The sequence below is a fragment of the Bufo gargarizans genome, chromosome 3 (genome assembly GCF_014858855.1).
Source record: "Bufo gargarizans isolate SCDJY-AF-19 chromosome 3, ASM1485885v1, whole genome shotgun sequence".
NCBI classification, from domain to species: domain Eukaryota; kingdom Metazoa; phylum Chordata; class Amphibia; order Anura; family Bufonidae; genus Bufo; species Bufo gargarizans.
The window spans coordinates 158,954,860-158,979,049 of record NC_058082.1 but is presented as its reverse complement, the minus strand read 5'-3'; the positions used below and the strand labels follow the sequence as shown (position 1 = coordinate 158,979,049).

Below are 24,190 nucleotides of genomic sequence, written 5' to 3'. Positions count from 1 at the left end.
ACGCCAAATTATTAGCTAATAGACTAAACGCTTTCTTGCCCTCCCTAATACACAATGACCAGGTGGGTTTTGTCCCGAGAAGGGAGGCTCGCGACAACACTCTCCGGTAGAGTTGAGCGAACACCTGGATGTTCGGGTTCGAGAAGTTCGGCCGAACATCCCGGAAATGTTCGGGTTCGGGATCCGAACCCGATCCGAACTTCGTCCCGAACCCGAACCCCATTGAAGTCAATGGGGACCCGAACTTTTCGGCACTAAAAAGGCTGTAAAACAGCCCAGGAAAGAGCTAGAGGGCTGCAAAAGGCAGCAACATGTAGGTAAATCCCCTGCAAACAAATGTGGATAGGGAAATTAATTAAAATAAAAATTAAAAAATAAAAATTAACCAAAATCAATTGGAGAGAGGTTCCATAGCAGAGAATCTGGCTTCCCGTCACCCACCACTGGAACAGTCCATTCTCAGATATTTAGGCCCCGGCACCCAGGCAGAGGAGAGAGGTCCCGTAACAGAGAATCTGTCTTCATGTCAGCAGAGAATTAGTCTGCATGTCATAGCAGAGAATGAGGCTTCACGTCAGCCACCACTGCAACAGTCCATTGGCATATATTTAGGCCCAGCACCCAGGCAGAGGAGGGAGGTCCCGTAACAGAGAATCTGTCTTCATGTCAGCAGAGAATTAGTCTGCATGTCATAGCAGAGAATGAGGCTTCACGTCAGCCACCACTGCAACAGTCCATTGGCATATATTTAGGCCCAGCACACACACAGGCAGAGGAGAGAGGTCCCGTAACAGAGAATCTGGCTTCATGTCAGCAGAGAATCAGTCTGCATGTCATAGCAGAGAATGAGGCTTCACGTCAGCCACCACTGCAACAGTCCATTGGCATATATTTAGGCCCAGCACACACACAGGCAGAGGAGAGAGGTCCCGTAACAGAGAATCTGGCTTCATGTCAGCAGAGAATCAGTCTGCATGTCATAGCAGAGAATGAGGCTTCACGTCAGCCACCACTGCAACAGTCCATTGGCATATATTTAGGCCCAGCACCCAGGCAGAGGAGGGAGGTCCCGTAACAGAGAATCTGTCTTCATGTCAGCAGAGAATTAGTCTGCATGTCATAGCAGAGAATGAGGCTTCACGTCAGCCACCACTGCAACAGTCCATTGGCATATATTTAGGCCCAGCACACACACAGGCAGAGGAGAGAGGTCCCGTAACAGAGAATCTGGCTTCATGTCAGCAGAGAATCAGTCTGCATGTCATAGCAGAGAATGAGGCTTCACGTCACCCACCACTGCAACAGTCCATTGGCATATATTTAGGCCTAGCACACAGGCAGAGCAGAGAGGTCCCGTAACAGACAATCTGGCTTCATGTCAGCAGAGAATCAGTCTGCATGTCATAGCAGAGAATCAGGCTTCACGTCACCCACCACTGCAACAGTCCATTGGCATATATTTAGGCCTAGCACACAGGCAGAGCAGAGAGGTCCCGTAACAGACAATCTGGCTTCATGACAGCAGAGAATTAGTCTGCATGTCATAGCAGAGAATGAGGCTTCACGTCAGCCACCACTGCAACAGTCCATTGGCATATATTTAGGCCCAGCACCCAGGCAGAGGAGAGAGGTCCCGTAACAGACAATCTGGCTTCATGTCAGCAGAGAATTAGTCTGCATGTCATAGCAGAGAATCAGGCTTCACGTCAGCCACCACTGCAACAGTCCATTGTCATAAATTTAGGCCCAGCACCCAGGCAGAGGAGAGAGGTCCCGTAACAGACAATCTGGCTTCATGTCAGCAGAGAATTAGTCTGCATGTCATAGCAGAGAATGAGGCTTCACGTCAGCCACCACTGCAACAGTCCATTGGCATATATTTAGGCCTAGCACACAGGCAGAGCAGAGAGGTCCCGTAACAGACAATCTGGCTTCATGACAGCAGAGAATCAGTCTGCATGTCATAGCAGAGAATCAGGCTTCACGTCAGCCACCACTGCAACAGTCCATTGTCATAAATTTAGGCCCAGCACCCAGGCAGAGGAGAGAGGTCCCGTAACAGAGAATCTGGCTTCATGTCAGCAGAGAATCAGTCTTCATATCATAGCAGAGAATCAGGCTTCACGTCACCCACCACTGTAAGAGTCAATTTTCATAAATTTAGGCCCAGAACCCAGGCAGAGGAGAAAGGTCCCGTAACAGACAATCTGGCTTCATGTCAGCAGAGAATCAGTCTTCATATCATAGCCTAGAATCAGGCTTCACGTCACCCACCACTGTAAGAGTCAATTTTCATAAATTTAGGCCCAGAACCCAGGCAGAGGAGAAAGGTCCCGTAACAGACAATCTGGCTTCATGTCAGCAGAGAATCAGTCTTCATATCATAGCAGAGAATCAGGCTTCACGTCACCCACCACTGCAACAGTCAATTGTCATAAATTTAGGCCCAGCACCCAGGCAGAGGAGAGAGCTCCCGTAACAGAGGATCTGGCTTCATGTCAGCAGAGAATCAGTCTGCATGTCATAGCAGAGAATGAGGCTTCACGTCACCCACCACTGCAACAGTCCATTGGCATATATTTAGGCCTAGCACACAGGCAGAGCAGAGAGGTCCCGTAACAGACAATCTGGCTTCATGTCAGCAGAGAATTAGTCTGCATGTCATAGCAGAGAATGAGGCTTCACGTCAGCCACCACTGCAACAGTCCATTGGCATATATTTAGGCCTAGCACACAGGCAGAGCAGAGAGGTCCCGTAACAGACAATCTGGCTTCATGACAGCAGAGAATCAGTCTGCATGTCATAGCAGAGAATCAGGCTTCACGTCAGCCACCACTGCAACAGTCCATTGTCATAAATTTAGGCCCAGCACCCAGGCAGAGGAGAGAGGTCCCGTAACAGAGAATCTGGCTTCATGTCAGCAGAGAATCAGTCTTCATATCATAGCAGAGAATCAGGCTTCACGTCACCCACCACTGTAAGAGTCAATTTTCATAAATTTAGGCCCAGAACCCAGGCAGAGGAGAAAGGTCCCGTAACAGACAATCTGGCTTCATGTCAGCAGAGAATCAGTCTTCATATCATAGCCTAGAATCAGGCTTCACGTCACCCACCACTGTAAGAGTCAATTTTCATAAATTTAGGCCCAGAACCCAGGCAGAGGAGAAAGGTCCCGTAACAGACAATCTGGCTTCATGTCAGCAGAGAATCAGTCTTCATATCATAGCAGAGAATCAGGCTTCACGTCACCCACCACTGCAACAGTCAATTGTCATAAATTTAGGCCCAGCACCCAGGCAGAGGAGAGAGCTCCCGTAACAGAGGATCTGGCTTCATGTCAGCAGAGAATCAGTCTGCATGTCATAGCAGAGAATGAGGCTTCACGTCACCCACCACTGCAACAGTCCATTGGCATATATTTAGGCCTAGCACACAGGCAGAGCAGAGAGGTCCCGTAACAGACAATCTGGCTTCATGTCAGCAGAGAATCAGTCTGCATGTCATAGCAGAGAATGAGGCTTCACGTCACCCACCACTGCAACAGTCCATTGGCATATATTTAGGCCTAGCACACAGGCAGAGCAGAGAGGTCCCGTAACAGACAATCTGGCTTCATGACAGCAGAGAATCAGTCTGCATGTCATAGCAGAGAATGAGGCTTCACGTCACCCACCACTGCAACAGTCCATTGGCATATATTTAGGCCTAGCACACAGGCAGAGCAGAGAGGTCCCGTAACAGACAATCTGGCTTCATGTCAGCAGAGAATCAGTCTGCATGTCATAGCAGAGAATGAGGCTTCACGTCACCCACCACTGCAACAGTCCATTGGCATATATTTAGGCCTAGCACACAGGCAGAGCAGAGAGGTCCCGTAACAGACAATCTGGCTTCATGACAGCAGAGAATCAGTCTGCATGTCATAGCAGAGAATGAGGCTTCACGTCACCCACCACTGCAACAGTCCATTGGCATATATTTAGGCCTAGCACACAGGCAGAGCAGAGAGGTCCCGTAACAGACAATCTGGCTTCATGTCAGCAGAGAATCAGTCTGCATGTCATAGCAGAGAATGAGGCTTCACGTCACCCACCACTGCAACAGTCCATTGGCATATATTTAGGCCTAGCACACAGGCAGAGCAGAGAGGTCCCGTAACAGACAATCTGGCTTCATGACAGCAGAGAATCAGTCTGCATGTCATAGCAGAGAATGAGGCTTCACGTCACCCACCACTGCAACAGTCCATTGGCATATATTTAGGCCTAGCACACAGGCAGAGCAGAGAGGTCCCGTAACAGACAATCTGGCTTCATGACAGCAGAGAATCAGTCTGCATGTCATAGCAGAGAATGAGGCTTCACGTCACCCACCACTGCAACAGTCCATTGGCATATATTTAGGCCTAGCACACAGGCAGAGCAGAGAGGTCCCGTAACAGACAATCTGGCTTCATGTCAGCAGAGAATCAGTCTGCATGTCATAGCAGAGAATGAGGCTTCACGTCACCCACCACTGCAACAGTCCATTGGCATATATTTAGGCCTAGCACACAGGCAGAGCAGAGAGGTCCCGTAACAGACGATCTGGCTTCATGTCAGCAGAGAATCAGTCTGCATGTCATAGCAGAGAATCAGGCTTCACGTCAGCCACCACTGCAACAGTCCATGGTCATAAATTTAGGCCCAGCACCCAGGCAGAGGAGAGAGGTCCCGTAACAGACAATCTGGCTTCATGTCAGCAGAGAATTAGTCTGCATGTCATAGCAGAGAATCAGGCTTCATGTCAGCCACCACTGCAACAGTCCATTGGCATATATTTAGGCCTAGCACACAGGCAGAGGAGAGGTTCATTCAACTTTGGGTAGCATCGCAATATAATGGTAAAATGAAAATAAAAATAGGATTGAATGAGGAAGTGCCCTGGAGTCCAATAATATATGGTTATGGGGAGGTAGTTAATGTCTAATCTGGACAAGGGACGGACAGGTCCTGTGGGATCCATGCCTGGTTCATTTTTATGAACGTCAGCTTGTCCACATTGGCTGTAGACAGGCGGCTGCGTTTGTCTGTAATGACGCCCCCTGCCGTGCTGAATACACGTTCAGACAAAACGCTGGCTGCCGGGCAGGCCAGCACCTCCAAGGCATAAAAGGCTAGCTCTGGCCACGTGGACAATTTAGAGACCCAGAAGTTGAATGGGGCCGAACCATCAGTCAGTACGTGGAGGGGTGTGCACACGTACTGTTCCACCATGTTAGTGAAATGTTGCCTCCTGCTAACACGTTGCGTATCAGGTGGTGGTGCAGTTAGCTGTGGCGTGTTGACAAAAGTTTTCCACATCTCTGCCATGCTAACCCTGCCCTCAGAGGAGCTGGCCGTGACACAGCTGCCTTGGCGACCTCTTGCTCCTCCTCTGCCTTGGCCTTGGGCTTCCACTTGTTCCCCTGTGACATTTGGGAATGCTCTCAGTAGCGCGTCTACCAACGTGCGCTTGTACTCGCGCATCTTCCTATCACGCTCCAGTGCAGGAAGTAAGGTGGGCACATTGTCTTTGTAGCGTGGATCCAGCAGGGTGGCAACCCAGTAGTCCGCACAGGTTAAAATGTGGGCAACTCTGCTGTCGTTGCGCAGGCACTGCAGCATGTAGTCGCTCATGTGTGCCAGGCTGCCCAGGGGTAAGGACAAGCTGTCCTCTGTGGGAGGCGTATCGTCATCGTCCTGCCTTTCCCCCCAGCCACGCACCAGTGATGGACCCGAGCTGCGTTGGGTGCCACCCCGCTGTGACCATGCTTCATCCTCATCCTCCTCCACCTCCTCCTCATCCTCGTCCTCCTCGTCCTCCAGTAGTGGGCCCTGGCTGGCCACATTTGTACCTGGCCTCTGCTGTTGCAAAAAACCTCCCTCTGAGTCACTTCGAAGAGACTGGCCTGAAAGTGCTAAAAATGACCCCTCTTCCTCATCCTCCTCCTCCTCCTCCTGGGCCACCTCCTGTTCCATCATCGCCCTAAGTGTTTTCTCAAGGAGACATAGAAGTGGTATTGTAACGCTGATAACGGTGTCATCGCCACTGGCCATGTTGGTGGAGTACTCGAAACAGCGCAACAGGGCACACAGGTCTCGCATGGAGGCCCAGTCATTGGTGGTGAAGTGGTGCTGTTCTGTAGTGCGACTGACCCGTGCGTGCTGCAGCTGAAACTCCACTATGGCCTGCTGCTGCTCGCACAGTCTGTCCAGCATGTGCAAGGTGGAGTTCCACCTGGTGGGCACGTCGCATATGAGGCGGTGAGCGGGAAGGCCGAAGTTACGCTGTAGCGCAGACAGGCGAGCAGCGGCAGGATGTGAACGCCGGAAGCGCGAACAGACGGCCCGCACTTTATGCAGCAGCTCTGACATGTCGGGGTAGTTGTGAATGAACTTCTGCACCACCAAATTCAGCACATGCGCCAAGCAAGGGATGTGCGTCAAATTGGCTAGTCCCAGAGCTGCAACGAGATTTCGCCCATTATCACACACCACCAGGCCGGGCTTGAGGCTCACCGGCAGCAACCACTCGTCGGTCTGTTGTTCAATACCCCGCCACAACTCCTGTGCGGTGTGGGGCCTGTCCCCCAAACATATGAGTTTCAGAATGGCCTGCTGACGTTTACCCCGGGCTGTGCTGAAGTTGGTGGTGAAGGTGTGTGGCTGACTGGATGAGCAGGTGGAAGAAGAGGAGGAGGAAGCCGAGAAGGAGGAGGTGGCAACAGGAGGCAAAGAATGTTGCCCTGCGATCCTTGGCGGCGGCAGGACGTGCGCCAAACAGCTCTCCGCCTGGGGCCCAGCTGCCACTACATTTACCCAGTGTGCAGTTAGGGAGATATAGCGTCCCTGGCCGTGCTTACTGGTCCACGTATCTGTGGTTAGGTGGACCTTGCTACAGATGGCGTTGCGCAGTGCACACTTGATTTTATCGGATACTTGGTTGTGCAGGGAAGGCACGGCTCTCTTGGAGAAGTAGTGCCGGCTGGGAACAACATACTGTGGGACAGCAAGCGACATGAGCTGTTTGAAGCTGTCTGTGTCCACCAGCCTAAATGACAGCATTTCATAGGCCAGTAGTTTAGAAATGCTGGCATTCAGGGCCAGGGATCGAGGGTGGCTAGGTGGGAATTTACGCTTTCTATCAAATGTTTGTGAGATGGAGAGCTGAACGCTGGCGTGTGACATGGTTGAGACGCTTGGTGACGGAGGTGGTGGTGGTGGTGTTGGTGGTACATCCCCTGTTTGCTGGGCGGCAGGTGCCAACGTTCCTCCAGAGGCGGAGGAAGAGGCCGAGGCGGCAGCAGCAGAATAGGCCGAGGCGGCAGCAGCAGAAGAGGTAGCAGGGGGAGCCTGAGTGACTTCCTTGGTTTTAAGGTGTTTACTCCACTGCAGTTCATGCTTTGCATGCAGGTGCCTGGTCATGCAGGTTGTGCTCAGGTTCAGAACGTTAATGCCTCGCTTCAGGCTCTGATGGCACAGCGTGCAAACCACTCGGGTCTTGTCGTCAGCACATTGTTTGAAGAAGTGCCATGCCAGGGAACTCCTTGAAGCTGCCTTTGGGGTGCTCGGTCCCAGATGGCGGCGGTCAGTAGCAGGCGGAGTCTCTTGGCGGCGGGTGTTCTGCTTTTGCCCACTGCTCCCTCTTTTGCTACGCTGTTGGCTCGGTCTCACCACTGCCTCTTCCTCCGAACTGTGAAAGTCAGTGGCACGACCTTCATTCCATGTGGGGTCTAGGACCTCATCGTCCCCTGCATCGTCTTCCACCCAGTCTTGATCCCTGACCTCCTGTTCAGTCTGCACACTGCAGAAAGACGCAGCAGTTGGCACCTGTGTTTCGTCATCATCAGAGACATGCTGAGGTGGTATTCCCATGTCCTCATCATCAGGAAACATAAGTGGTTGTGCGTCAGTGCATTCTATGTCTTTCACCGCTGGGGAAGGGCTAGGTGGATGCCCTTGGGAAACCCTGCCAGCGGAGTCTTCAAACAGCATAAGAGACTGCTGCATAACTTGAGGCTGAGACAGTTTCCCTGGTATGCATGGGGGTGATGTGACAGACTGATGGGGTTGGTTTTCAGGCGCCATCTGTGCGCTTTCTGCAGAAGACTGGGTGGGAGATAATGTGAACGTGCTGGATCCACTGTCGGCCACCCAATTGACTAATGCCTGTACCTGCTCAGGCCTTACCATCCTTAGAACGGCATTGGGCCCCACCATATATCGCTGTAAATTCTGGCGGCTACTGGGACCTGAGGTAGTTGGTACACTAGGACGTGTGGATGTGGCAGAACGGCCACGTCCTCTCCCAGCACCAGAGGGTCCACTAACACCACCACGACCATGTCCACGTCCGCGTCCCTTACTAGATGTTTTTCTCATTGTTATGGTTCACCACAACAACAAATATATTATTTGGCCCAATGTATTGTATTCAAATTCAGCGGGATATAAATTTGAGGCCTAGTATTTAGGCGCTGGGTGACCGGTATGGATTTAGTGACAGAATTAGACTTGGAAATGCACAGAAGCGTGTGTGTGAAGTTATTCTGAATGACCCTATGTGCACCTTCAATATTATATACCCTTTTAGGGATAGATTTCAAATAGCTCTGATATAGCAGAAACCACTAAATTATGAAATTGCTAAATTGGGAATTGTACTTCAACCCAGAACAAAAAATGTGCTTTGACGGACACTAAATATCTTGCCCAGCAACAACAGTACAGCGGTGGGTAACGAGAGATTTAGAGGGATTTAAATTTGAGGCCTAGTATTTAGGCGCTGGGTCACCGGTATGGATTTAGTGACAGAATTAGACTTGGAAATGCACAGAAGCGTGTGTGTGAAGTTATTCTGAATGACCCTATGTGCACCTTCAATATTATATACCCTTTTAGGGATAGATTTCAAATAGCTCTGATATAGCAGAAACCACTAAATTATGAAATTGCTAAATTGGGAATTGTACTTCAACCCAGAACAAAAAATGTGCTTTGACGGACACTAAATATCTTGCCCAGCAACAACAGTACACCGGTGGGTAACGAGAGATTTAGAGGGAATTAAATTTGAGGCCTAGTATTTAGGCGCTGGGTCACCGGTATGGATTTAGTGACAGAATTAGACTTGGAAATACACAGTAGCGGGTGTGTGTGAAGTTATTCTGAATGACCCTATGTGCACCTTCAATATTATATACCCTTTTAGGGATAGATTTCAAATAGCTCTGATATAGCAGAAACCACTAAATTATGAAATTGCTAAATTGGGAATTGTACTTCAACCCAGAACAAAAAATGTGCTTTGACGGACACTAAATATCTTGCCCAGCAACAACAGTACAGCGGTGGGTAACGAGAGATTTAGAGGGAATTAAATTTGAGGCCTAGTATTTAGGCGCTGGGTCACCGGTATGGATTTAGTGACAGAATTAGACTTGGAAATACACAGTAGCGGGTGTGTGTGAAGTTATTCTGAATGACCCTATGTGCACCTTCAATATTATATACCCTTTTTGGGATAGATTTCAAATAGCTCTGATATAGCAGGAACCACTAAATTATGAAATTGCTAAATTGGGAATTGTACTTCAACCCAGAACAAAAAATGTGCTTTGACGGGCACTAAATAACTTTCCCAGCTACAACAGGACAACGGTAACGAGAGATTTAGAGGGATTTAAATTTGAGGCCTAGTATTTAGGCGCTGGGTGACAGGTATGGGTTTAGTGACAGAATTAGACTTGGAAATACACAGTAGCGGGTGTGTGTGAAGTTATTCTGAATGACCCTATGTGCACCTTCAATATTATATACCCTTTTAGGGATAGATTTCAAATAGCTCTGATATAGCAGAAACCACTAAATTATGAAATTGCTAAATTGGGAATTGTACTTCAACCCAGAACAAAAAATGTGCTTTGACGGACACTAAATATCTTGCCCAGCAACAACAGTACAGCGGTGGGTAACGAGAGATTTAGAGGGAATTAAATTTGAGGCCTAGTATTTAGGCGCTGGGTCACCGGTATGGATTTAGTGACAGAATTAGACTTGGAAATACACAGTAGCGGGTGTGTGTGAAGTTACTCTGAATGACCCTATGTGCACCTTCAATATTATATACCCTTTTTGGGATAGATTTCAAAGAGCTCTGATATAGCAGGAACCACTAAATTATGAAATTGCTAAATTGAGAATTGTATTTCAACCCAGAACAAGAAATGTGCTTGAACGGACACTAAATAACTCGCCCAGCTACAGCACTAGGGACAGATTTAGCTGGATATAAATTTGAGGCCTAGTATTTAGGCGCTGGGTGACCGGTATGGATTTAGTGACAGAATTAGACTGGGATATGGCCAAAAAATGAACAGACTATTGCTGGTTAAATGCACTTGGTGTGACAGCTTCACCCTGATGTAGGCTTTAGCCAAATAACAACCACACCATTGAGGGTTAAATGCACTTGGTGACAGGCGCAGCTTGCCCCTGATTTTGTATATGGCCAAAAAATGAACAGACTATTGCTGGTTAAATGCACTTGGTGTGACAGCTTCACCCTGATGTAGGCTTTAGCCAAAAACAACCACACCATTGAGGGTTAAATGCACTTGGTGACAGGCGCAGCTTGCCCCTGATTTTGTATATGGCCAAAAAATGAACAGACTATTGCTGGTTAAATGCACTTGGTGTGACAGCTTCACCCTGATGTAGGCTTTAGCCAAAAAACAACCACACCATTGAGGGTTAAATGCACTTGGTGACAGGCGCAGCTTGCCCCTGATTTTGTATATGGCCAAAAAATGAACAGACTATTGCTGGTTAAATGCACTTGGTGTGACAGCTTCACCCTGATGTAGGCTTTAGCCAAAAAACAACCACACCATTGAGGGTTAAATGCACTTGGTCGCAGCTTGTGCTGGCGCACCACAAGACACAAAATGGCCGCCGATCACCCCAGAAAAATGAGACTGACAAACGGTCTGTGCAGCCTAAAAACAGTGAGCAATTGAGGATCAGCAGCTCAATGATCCACAGCTGCAGATCGATCAGTTAATCAAGTCCTTTGGAGGAGTTAATCTGCCTAATCTCGCCCTACTGTCGCAGCCGCAACCTCTCCCTACGCTAATCAGAGCAGAGTGACGGGCGGCGCTATGTGACTCCAGCTTAAATAGAGGCTGGGTCACATGGTGCTCTGGCCAATCACAGCCATGCCAATAGTAGGCATGGCTGTGATGGCCTCTTGGGGCAAGTAGTATGACGCTTGTTGATTGGCTGCTTTGCAGCCTTTCAAAAAGCGCCAAGAAAGCGTCACAAAAGCGCGAAGAAAGCGACGAACACCGAACCCGAACCCGGACTTTTACGAAAATGTCCGGGTTCGGGTCCGTGTCACGGACACCCCAAAATTCGGTACGAACCCGAACTATACAGTTCGAGTTCGCTCATCCCTACTCTCCGGACCTTAGATATTATACACCATGCAAAAGTCTCCAACACCCCTCTTATGATTTTGTCCCTAGATGCGGAAAAAGCCTTCGATCGCATATCTTGGCATTCCCTTCGATCTGTTCTGTCTAAACTGGGTCTGGGCCAAAATTTTCTAGGGAAAATACTTAGTCTTTATCACCAGCCCTCGGCCAGAATTAGAATCAATGGCACCCTTTCTCCGCCTTTTCTCATCCGCAACGGCACGCGCCAGGGATGTCCCCTGTCTCCTCTTCTATACGTTCTTGTTATGGAGCACCTCCTCTCCGCGATTCGTGCTAACCCGGACATCTCAGGGGTCACGATTGGCGATGTGGAACACAAGTGTGCGGCCTTTGATGCCCCAGTGTCCATGTCAGATTTGTAAATTTTGACCTGGACACTGGGGCATCAATGACCTTTGGTCATGAAAGGGTTAAAAAAAAAAAAGCCAGTGTCACATAAAAAATTTCACCACTAAGTAATTCGGTCCACACCGCAAAAGGAGGTGTACAATCAGCCATACATTTCCCCCAAAAAAGCCTGCATCACATAAACAATTTCACCACTAAGTAATTCGGTCCATACCACAAAAGGAAGTGTACAATCACCCATATATTTTCCGAAAAAAAGCCAGTGCCACATAAGAACTTCACCACTAATTAATTCGATCTATACTGCAAAAGGAGGTGTAAAATCACCCATACATTTTCCCAAAAAAAGCCTGTGTCACATAAAGAATTTCACCACTAAGTAATTCGGTCCTTACCGCAAAAGGAGGTGTGCAATCATCCATAAATTTTTTCCGAAAAAAGCGTGCTTTACCACATATAACTGCACCGCTGAACGGCAAGTAGGCCCTTAACTTTTACACCACACAAGGCTTTTCAACATACAAGTGCAACGCTGAACGACGAATATATTTTTATTTTGCCTACGGAGTCCTTTTGTTATGGCTTTGTACAGGGAGCAAGAATGCTACGCGCAATTCTGATGAAACTCCTGATCTTAAGAAACTGGACTTGGACTCCAAAGCAGAGGCTCTCCTGTCATGTCTTGTGTGCTGTGGAGATCGAATGCAGATGGAGCAGATAAAAACACATGGATGTTTTCAATTTACTGACGCTGCTTGATTTAATTGTGAATACATGGTAAAGGCAAAGTCTGCTGGTGTGTTGTTGTCAGCGTCTTCATTATGTTTACTGCAGGACCCACGAGGACGTAATTCAGTCCATACAGCAAAAGGAGGTCTACAATCACCCATGCGCATTGCGGGCCGGCAAAAGTTAGAGGGGGGTCATGTCACCAGCCTGCCAGCCAATGATCGTTGCTGGCAGGCTGGCGATTTTTTAAATCTCAACTCAGAAGCCAGTTAACACATCTTATTTGTAAATATGATGTGTTAAATGGCTTCCCTGCTCCTCTGCTGGTCCTTTTCGTCGGTTGGTCTCAGAGGAGCAGAGGAGCAGGCATCACAGTGAGTAGCACCAAACACTACACTTAGCCCCAGATCACCCCCCTGCACCCCAATTAACCCCTTGATCACCCCTTCTTGCCCCTGTCAATCACTAGTGAAAGTGAAAAAAGTGATCAGTGTAAACTGTCACATTTTTTTTCCACTGATATTGACTGTTAGGTTTTAGGGATAGTTTAGGCCCCTTGGTTAGGTAGTTTAGCGATCGTTTAGCGCCCAGCCCACCGCACCGCAGTCACTTATTCGCTGATTAGCGTATCGCTAATCAGCATTTGTACTTTTATAGTATCTGTAAGTGATCAAAACTGATCACAGTCAGATCTATAATAGTATTAGTGTCACCTTAGTTCGCCCTCCACCCAAAACGCAGTGTTTGCCCGATCAGGCCTGATCAGTGGCCCACACGTGCGTTCGCCCATGCCCGCCCCGCCGCAGTGACAAAAAAAATTTTTTTTTTGATCACTGCACATTCACTTTGCAAGCGCTGTGGCGATAAAAAAATCAGTTTTGATATTTTTTTATCAACCGCAGCGGCCTCTGGTAATTCGCTAGCCTCCCATTTGTAAGACAGGCTTGCTTTTTTTCTTGGGTAGTCTCAGGGAATACCCCTAAATTTAGTTGCCCAAATGTTAAACAGGGGGTATTCTTCTGAAGAGGCCTACAGGCTTCTGACCCAGTCGGATGAGGAATGGGAACCCTCATCTGACGAATCTAACGGGTCAGAATATGAACCTGTAGAAAGCAGTGGCAGTCTGACTCAAAGTTCGGACGAGGAGGTTGAGGTCCCTGATACCACCAGGCGTACCCGGCCCCGTGTTGCTAGACCACAGGTTGTGCAGGATCCGCTTCAAGAGCAGCAGAGTGGGGCTGGCGCTGTCGGATTACGTGGTGAGGCATACACCAGCAGTGCAGCCCTCCCTGGACCTAGTACCAGCACTGCCATACAACATGGTGAAGTGGCGAGCACCAGAAGGGCAGTTGAAGCTGGTACGGTAGCACGTGCATTAGTTACCCCGTCGCAGCCACCGCACAGACAGGCCAGTAGACCCCCTAGAATCCCTGAGGTGCTGGCAAATCCTGATTGGCAGCCCCCAACTTCAGCCGCACCATTAGTTCCCCCTTTCACCGCCCAGTCTGGAGTTCGGATTGAGACAGCTCAGATCGGTTCGGCCCTGGGATTTTTTTTAGCTGTTCTTGACTGCGGAGCTCTTGGACTTAGTTGTGGCAGAAATAAACCAGTATGTCACTCAATTTATATCCGCCAACCCGGGAAGCTTTTATGCCCAGCCTTTCCAGTGGAAACCAGTCCAAGTTTCTGAATTAAAAAAATTTCTGGGCCTTCTCCTCAACATGGGTCTAACCAAAAAGCATGAATTGCGGTCATATTGGTCCACGAACCCAATTCATCACATGTCCATGTTCTCTGCTGCCATGTCCAGGGCACGATTTGAGGCCATCCTGCGTTTCCTGCACTTTAGTGATAACACCACCTCCCGTCCCAGAGGCCACCCAGCTTTTGACCGGCTCCACAAAATTCGGCCCCTCATAGACCACTTCAACCAGAAATTTGCAGATTTGTATACCCCTGAGCAAAACATCTGCGTAGACGAGTCCCTAATACATTTTACCGGGCGCCTTGGCTTCAAACAATACATCCCAAGCAAGCGCGCCCGGTATGGGGTCAAATTGTATAAGCTCTGTGAAAGGGCCACAGGCTATACCCACAAATTTCGGATCTATGAGGGAAAAGATCAGACCCTGGAGCCGGTTGGTTGCCCTGACTACCTGGGGAGCAGTGGGAAGACAGTCTGGGACTTGGTGTCACCCTTATTTGGCAAGGGGTACCATCTTTATGTGGACAATTTCTACACAAGTGTGGCCCTCTTCAGGCATTTGTTTCTAGAACAGATTGGCTGCTGTGGCACCGCGCGAACTAGTCGCGCAGGCTTCCCCCAATGGCTCGTTACCACCCGTCTTGCAAGGGGGGAGAGGGCTGCCTTGTGTAACGAAGAACTGCTCGCGGTGAAATGGAGAGACAAGCGTGACGTTTACATGCTCTCCTCCATTCACACAAACACGACAATCCAAATTGAGCGAGCAACCAGAGTCATTGAAAAGCCCCTCTCGGTCCACGACTATAATTTGCTCATGGGAGGGTAGGACTTCAATGACCAGATGTTGTCTCCGTATTTAGTTTCCCGATGCACCAGGCGCTTGTATAAGAAGGTGTCTGTATATTTAATTCAATTGGCTCTGTATAATAGTTTTGTTCTCTACAGTAAGGCTGGGAGAACACGATCCTTCCTCAAATTTCAGGAAGAGATAATCGAGAACCTCCTGTACCCAGGAGGTTCCTTGGCCCCATCCACCAGTGTAGTTAGCCGTCTACACGAGCGACATTTCCCCAGTGTCGTTCCTGGTACCTCAACCCAACTGTCACCCCGAAAAAGATGTTGTGTCTGTAGCAGGAGTGGAATAAGGCGTGACACCCGCTATTTCTGTCCTGACAGCCCTGACCACCCTGCCCTATGCTTTGGAGAGTGTTTCTGTAAGTACCACACACAGGTACACTTAGCATAGGGATCACATCTCACCAGGACAGGCACACAGGGCTATTAGGGCCCATTCACACACAGAGCTGCTGCAAACCTCTCCTTTCACTTGGGACAAAGTGCATAATGCACTTCGCCACATCTTTGGGCGATTTGCGCTTTGCACATTGTCCCATGGGGAAGGAGAGGTTTGTCCTATAAAGGTAAAAAAAAAAAACACCAGTAAGCAAAAAAGTTTACTTCAGTTTCAAAAGTTAAATAAAGTTTATATGTTCTGTTCTAAAGTTATTATAAAGTTAATAACATTTATTGCATTGCGGCCTAGTTTTTTCTTTTTTTTTTTTTACCTTCCAGGTGGACCAACCGATCGACTAGCTGCAGCACTGATGTGCATTCTTACAGAAGCATTGCGCTGCTGTCAGATAACACACAAGTCGGTGTATGCGGCGCTGCAAGACGAGATTTCTCCTCTGCAGTAAAAGATACGTTTGCATATGAGCTGAGGAGATGGCGGTGTTCATATGCTTTGGCAAACACTTTGTATATATGCCCTGGCATTTTAGGGGCCCAGATGCGTAAGAAGTAGTTTGAAATCAAAATCTGTAAAAAATGGCCTGTGAAATCAGAAAGGTGCTCTTTGGAATGTGGGCCCATTTGCCCACCTAGGCTGCAAAAAAGTGTCACACATGTGGTATCGCTGTACTCAGGAGAAGTTGGGGAATGTGTTTTGGGGTGTATTTTTACATATACCCATGCTGGGTGAGAGAAATATCTTGGTCAAATGCCAACTTTGTATAAAAAAATTGTAAAAGTTGTCTTTTGCCAAGATATTTCTCTCACCCAGCATGGGTATATGTAAAATGACACCCCAAAACACATTCCCCAACTTCTCCTGAGTACGGCAATACCACATGTGTGACACTTTTTTTCAGGCTAGGTGGGCAAATGGGCCCACATTCCAAAGAGCACCTTTCTGATTTCACAGGCCATTTTTTACAGATTTTGATTTCAAACTACTTCTCACGCATTTGGGCCCCTAAAATGACAGGGCAGTATAACTTCCCCACAAGTGACCCCATTTTGGAAAGAAGACACCCCAAGGTATTTTATGATGGGCATAGTGAGTTCATGGAAGTTTTTATTTTTTGTCACAAGTTAGTGGAATATGAGAGTTTGTAAGAAAAAAAAAAAAATCATAATTTTCCGCTAACTTGTGACAAAAAATAGAAAGTTCTATGAACTCAATATGCCCATCAACAAATACCTTAGGGTGTCTACTTTCCGAAATGGGGTCATTTGTGGGGTTTTTCTACTGTCTGGGCATTGTAGAACCTCAGGAAACATGACAGGTGCTCAGAAAGTCAGAGCTGCTTCAAAAAGTGGAAATTCACATTTTTGTACCATAGTTTGTAAACACTATAACTTTTACCCAAACCATTTTTTTTACCCAAACATTTTTTTTTATCAAAGACATGTAGAACAATAAATTTAGCGAAAAATTTATATATGGATGCAAAATTTTACAACTGAAAGTGAAAAATGTCATTTTTTTGCAAAAAAACTTTAAATTTTGATTAATAACAAAAAAAGTAAAAATGTCAGCAGCAAGGAAATACCACCAAATGAAAGCTCTATTAGTGAGAAGAAAAGGAGGTAAAATTCATTTAGGTGGTAAGTTGCATGGCCGAGCAAAATAAACGGTGAAAGTAGTGTAGTGCAGAAGTGTAAAAAGTGGCCTGGTCATTAAGGGTGTTTTAGCTAGGGGGGCTGAGGTGGTTAACATAAAATCTTTCACCACTACGTAATTCGGTCCATACCGCAAAAAGGGCTTCACCACATATAACTGCACCACTGAATGGCAAATAAGCCCTTATTTTTTCCACTTTTACACTACACCAGCCTTTTTAACATATAAGTGCAACACTGAACGGCGAATATATTTTTATTTTGCTACTAATACATGGCAGACAGGGCTTCAGAATATATAACTGCATCTCTGAACGGCAATTTTCCCAAACAAAGCCCGTTTCACATAACAAATTTCACTACTACGTAATTCGGCCCATACCGCAAAAGGAGGTGTACAATCACCCATACATTTTCCCCCAAAAAGCCAGTGTCACATATGAATTTCACCACTAAGTAATTCGGTCCATACCACAAAAGGAGGTGTACTATCACCCATACATTTTCCCAAAAAAAAGCCAGTGTCACATAAACAATGTCACCACTAAGTAATTTGGTCCATACCACAAAAGGAGGTGTACAATCACCCATACATTTTCAGAAAAAAAGCCAGTGTCACATAAGAGATTTCACCGCAAAAAGGGCTTTACCACATATAACTGCACTGCTGAATGACAAGTAGGCCCTTAATTTTTTCAAGTTTTACACTACACAAGGCTTTTCAACATATAAGTGCAACGCTGAACGACGAATATATTTTTCTTTTGCCTACGGAGTCCTTTTGTTATGGCTTTGCACAGGGAGCAAGAATGTTAAGCACAATTGTGCACTATGTCCTCTTGTAGCAGTTTTTCTTCTTTTAAATATTCTCTCCTCTTTTACCTTGTTGACTCTCTTTATGTATTTAAAAGTTTCTATCATATCCCCTCTGTCTTGTCTTTCTTCCAAGCTATACTTGTTAAGGTCCTTTAATCTTTCCTGGTAAGTTTTATCCTGCAATCCATGTACTAGTTTAGTACCTCTTCTCTGAACTCTCTCCAAAGTATTGAATTCAACTTTGTCAGCTTCTAATCGCTTATCTCTAATAAGAATAATTATAATGTACCAGTTAGCCGTATGCTAATTTCTTGTAAAAGATAACATTCTCCATAGCTGAGGGCTCATGCACACGACCTTATACCCTCCGGGACATATGGTCCGTGAGCGGGCCATATGTCCCGGAGCGGCATACATTGTGCACCCGGGATTACACAGTATCCTAAGTTACTACGATGCTGTGCGCATCGGGCCTCCCGCCGGACTATTGTTCTGCACGCATATGATATCAGAGTAACCTATGATGCTGTGTGCTCCCGTGCGCACAATGTATGCCGCTCCGGGACATATGGCCCGCTCACGAACCGTATGTCTCAGAGGGCATACGGTCGTGTGCATGAGCCCTAAGGCAGAGTGGTACACACTTTGCCCATCAAGTGGCAGCAGCTCTAGCCAACCTCTCCTTAATCTATCCTCACCATGGTTTGCAGCCTAGTGTTGTTGGGCCACTGAATCAGTGTGTCATGCCTTGTCTGTGGGTTTTGGTCCCACTTAAGTCTTGTTGTCATTCTTGCACTCCTGATCCTAATCTTTACTCATGACTGACCCTGGCCTTGTTCCTGGATTTCACTTCTGCCTTGCTATTCGGATTGTTTGCCTGGTATCTGTTGTTCTACTCCTGGCTCTGACACTTGGCTCTGTTCACGACTATGCTGTATTAACTATATGAATCCATAGTGCAAAGTACTATCTTGCAGGGTTGAGGCTGAGTTACGGGAGATTCCATAGATGCCACACCTCACGCTAGCCAGCACCAATTCACATCTCTAGTGAGAGACATCACACAGGGGCTAAATGGCAGCATTTAGCCACTTGACAATTGTGATGAAATACATCAAGATCATAGATGACTGTACGCCTGTCACGGCACGGTGTGGGTGGTAAACTCCACACCGAACACAAGAGGCAAGGAAAAAGGTACTAGGCCTCGAAACTAGGGAAAGGGAAAAGGTCACCACCTAGTGAATCCCTAAACCAATGGTAGGAATATTCATATGCCGTAACCTAGAACCCTATCTGACCCTAAAGGGCCCTGGAGATAGTGTCAGGACAAAAGATGACCTGTACCTTCCCAGCTGGGGAATACAACAAACTAGAAAATAGGAAAAGACACTTTACTCCGAAGTATGCGGACAAGCAGGAACTCAGTGGAGAACCAAACACCAGCACTTCCAAAACCAGAAAGGAGCTATCAACCGCATAGCATGATGGGTGAGACCAGACGAAATAGAGGAGTTGGAATGACCACTTAAGCAACACCTGAGACAAGAGGTGTGGTCATAACCAGCAACAACTCAGAAACAAGTGAAACCAAAGAGGCTGTCAGATCACATCACATGCAGCCAGTCTCTTAGATCTTCTGACTCCTGTCACGGGAGAGGCCGTGACAGCACCCATCACAAAAAAATCCAACTTTTGGGATATTTCAAGATTGTCTAAAATCTTTTATCAGTCGTCCTGTAGCTCCTGCCATAATGTTAAGAGATGTGTCTGTCGACAAGCTTGTTGACCATTCCCAACGGTAACTGTGAATGTAGCTCTGGATTACAAAAGAGGCTCTAATTCAAGAATAATATAAAATGTAATTTATACTCAAAGGTAGAAATACCCTATGATCACTTTCCTGTTAATTAATGTGTTCATTTAGTGTAAGGGAATAAAAATCACACCATATTTCTGCTATTATTATTTTAAATACATACAAGTGTCTGAATTATGTACACGTGTAGCTAAATTATGACTTCCTTTATTTAAAGGGGTTATCCTATGATTAATATAAATTAAAATGACTCATAATAAATTAAAATCAGACATCATATAGTACTTGACAATCTCTCAAAATGCTAGTACCAGCCCTACACCTCCCATGCTAGATTTATTTCAGGCTGGTAACTGAGGGTGTGTGCCCTTTCTCTACATGTCACAACTTCTAACACGAGATACGGCTGGTTGGAGTTGAAGGATGGGCATGTGCGTCCACCTCAGTGAGGTGCACAGAGAAAAGGGAAAAGAACAAACAGCAGCTGGCACTACACAGATAGATTCTATTGAATAACCGAATGGTAATAATAAATTTAGAATTTCATGCAAATACAAAAGTATTCAGATCCAGTTATTGGTTTGAAAAATTAAAATATTTTTTTGTGAGACAAACTCTTTAAATGTATTAAACAGAACTTCAGTATAACATAATAGAGTTGTTGACTTAGACATCGCAAAATAAAATTGAGCTGCTATTGCTTTTATATACACATTATTTTATTGTTTGATTCCAGGTGTTCATCTTTGAAAATGATATTTTTTATCAAGACGTGGCTTCTGGTCCAGCGCTCAGGCTTTCTTCCTCTGGAGATCCAGAAAATGTGCTCAGTGGGATCTCTGACTGGACCTACGAAGGTCAGGTTTTGTAAGACGCATCTATCTATGTTGACATCCAGTAAATTTCTACTCTGGAAGCATAATCCCTCTTACGTTATAAAATTGGTAAAATAGCCTTTAACATGGATTGATCAGGCAATTATTGGGAACAAACCATTTGTTTCCGATAGTTGCCTGCTTCTCAGAGGAGGTGAGACCTGCATTACTACTGTGTTCTCTATTTCCCATACAGATTGTTTCTAGGCAGCAAATGACTGTATTATACACAGGATGATCTGCTGCCCGGAAAGTATGATTTGGGTATCAGCTTCAACCATGCTTTCAATGAAAAAGGGTGATCAACTGCACATTTACACAGGCCAATTATCGGAACAAGCGTTCGTATGAACATGCATTATTAACCATTTCATAATTCCTGCTAGATAGGGATAAAAACTAGGGTGAAGCACTGAATGCGGGGTCAGTTTTTTTCCAGACTAACGTAATACATATTTGAATATACTGTATATGATTATTATCATTACACTAGTTATACTAACTGCTGTGAAGGTTGACGCCAATGGCTTTGGGACATTTATTCATCAGCTGAAATGCATCAGGTTGCACACTGTTACCTTAAAGGGGTTTATGGGATTTTTTAACTGATCACACATCCTCTGGATAGGTCATTAGTATCTGATCTGTGGGGGTCCAACACCTGGAAGCTGTTTGAGAAGGCATCGGCAATCACAGAAGTGCAGTGGCTTTCTTGCAGCTTTCCCTAGGCCTTGTGATGTCATGTTAATCAGTCTAATGGCCTAGGCACAGCTCAGCTGCATTCAAGTGAATGGGGCTGAGCTGTGATACCATGTACAGCACTGTGCTTAGTGAGCTGAGAAAAGGCCCTGGCACTACTGCGAGCAACGGTGACTTCTCAAACAGCTGATCAGAAGGGGTCCTGGGTGTCGGACCTCCACAATAGGTCATCAGTTAAAAAAAACGGAAAACCCTTTTATCATAGTGTGTGTTTTTTCATAGTGTCCTTTATTGTCACTATCCATGTTATTCTATTAGTAAGAGGAAAGTAGTCATACCTGTACTATCCATAGACCTAGTAAAGAAGACATGGGGGAAGATATGGATGATGTCTCCCATTCCAACCTGACGAAAGTGCAGTTTTGAGGAATAATAATGCATCAGACTGCTTCTAGAACTATGCAACTCTAGAACCATGCAGTTGTGCAGTCAGCATGCCAATTGCACGCTCCCTCAAACGTTGTTCTTCACATTGTGCTGTGTGATTAAACTGCACATTTCAGAGTGGCATTTTATTGTGGGCAGTATAAGGCACACCTATGCAATATTTATGCTGTCTAATCAGCACCTTGATATGCCACACCTGTGAGGAGGGATGGATTATCTCGGCAAAGTAGAAGTGCTCACTAACACAGATTTAGACAGATTTGTGAACAATATTTAAGAGTAATGGGTCTTCTGTGTATGTAGAAAATGTTTCAGATCTTTGAGTTCAGCTCATGCAAAATGGGAGCAAAACCGAAAGTGTTGCGTTTATATTTTTGTTCGGCATAGAATCCAATTTTCCCCACTTAAGGGGAAAAGAATTCCTTGCCGACTCCAATCAGGCAATCAGAATAACTTCCTGGATCATGATCCATCTCTAGTAGCTATAGCCTGTAATATTATTACGCTCCAAAAATACATCCAGGCCCCTCTTGAACTTTTTTATTGTACTCACCATCACCACCTCCTCAGGCAGAGAGTTCCATAGTCTCACTGCTCTTACCGTAGAGAATCCTCTTCTATGAGTGTATAAAGACTCCTGTACTCCACTTGAGTTTCAATGCAAAGCTTTTATTTAGTGCGGTTCCAGTCAAGAACGTTTTCGGCTAAGAAGCCTTCTTCAGTGTAACCGGATTATGGCCGCAATGAGTCCAACAAAAGCTTGAGAGGCAGAGTTAGTTCCTCTGCGGTCAGCAGGGATGCTGCTGTTGGTGTGGGAGCTGTGTCCCTAGCTGGCATACGGTCCGGGAGGCTAAGGCCTGTGTTCCGGATTGCCATGAGGCCTCCCGGACTGTATGCCAGCTAGGGACACAGCTCCCACACCAACAGCAGCATCCCTGCTGACCGCAGAGGAACTAACTCTGTCTCTCAAGCTTTTGTTGGACTCATTGCGGCCATAATCCGGTTACACTGAAGAAGGCTTCTTAGCCGAAAACGTTCTTGACTGGAACCGCACTAAATAAAAGCTTTGCATTGAAACTCAAGTGGAGTACAGGAGTCTTTATACACTCATATATCTGGTTTGGGAACCATCTCCTAACACCCACGATATCCGATTGGAGAACCATCCAACCTTTTACCATCGAATCCTCTTCTATGTTAGTGTACAAACCTTCTTTCCTCCAGACACAGAGGATGTCCCCTCGTCACAGTCACAGTCCTGGGGATAAATAGATGATGGGAGAGATCTCTGTAGTGACCCCTGATATATTTATACATAATTATTAGATCTCCCCTCAGTCGTCTTTTTTCTAAACGGAATAACCCTAATTTTGATCATCTTTCTGGGTACTATAGTCCACCCATTCCAGTTATTACTTTAGTTGCCCTTCTCTGAACCCTCTCCAGCTCTGCTATGTCTGCCTTGTTTACAGGAGCCCAGAACTGTACACAGTACCCCATGTGTGGTCTGACTAGTGATTTTCAAAGTGGCAGGACTATGTTCTCATCACGGGCATCTATGCCCCTTTTGATGCAACCTATTGTCTTATTGGCCTTGGCAGCAGCTGCCTGACACTGGTTTTACAGCCTAATTTGCTGTTCACTAAAATTCCTAGGTCCTTTTCCATGTCAGTGTTACCCAGTGTTTTACCATTTAGTATGTACTGGTGACTTGCATTATTCCTTCCCATGTGCATAACCTTACATTTGTCAGTGTTAAACCTCATCTGCCACTTCTCTGCCCAAGCCTCCAATCTATTCGGATCCCTCTATAGCAGTATACTGTCCTCTTCTGTGTTAATTACTTTACACAGTTTAGTGTCATCTGCAAAAATGTATATTTTACTGTGCAAGATTTTTACAAGATCATTATAAAATATATTGAAGAGAATAGGGCCCAATACTGACCCCTTTGGTACCCCAATAGTGACAGTGACCCAATCTGAGTGTGTACCGTTACTTACCCACATACAGACATTTTCTCCCAGTCCAAGCCTTCTCACATAATGTATTACATTATGTAGAAAGTCATTTTTTTAGAATACTTATCTTGTAATGACCCTGATTATAGCCAAGAGCTGCATTCATAATTCTGCTGGTTGTTATTAGAAGAGTTTATCTCATCTCCTAAGGCCTCAGTGGGGCCGCTGTGCCTATGTTGCGGACCCGCGGGTTTGTGCATGGAGTTTGTGCATGGAGGCACAGACCTGGAAGCCCACAGAAACATACATAGGCTTCCAGGTCCATGCCTCCATGCCGGTCCTATCTTTAGCCACATCTTGCAGATATCAGA

The 24,190-nt window shown here is 46.2% G+C and overlaps 1 protein-coding gene across 1 annotated transcript in view; it reads left to right on the top strand.

The window, feature by feature from the left end:
• Positions 1-24,190, top strand: part of LOC122932239 (inactive dipeptidyl peptidase 10-like) — a 176,034-nt gene that overhangs the window by 32,901 nt on the left and 118,943 nt on the right. The window contains exon 7 of the mRNA XM_044286533.1: positions 20,574-20,694. Coding sequence (XP_044142468.1) covers positions 20,574-20,694 — 121 coding nt within the window. The remainder of the gene's footprint in view (positions 1-20,573; positions 20,695-24,190) is intronic.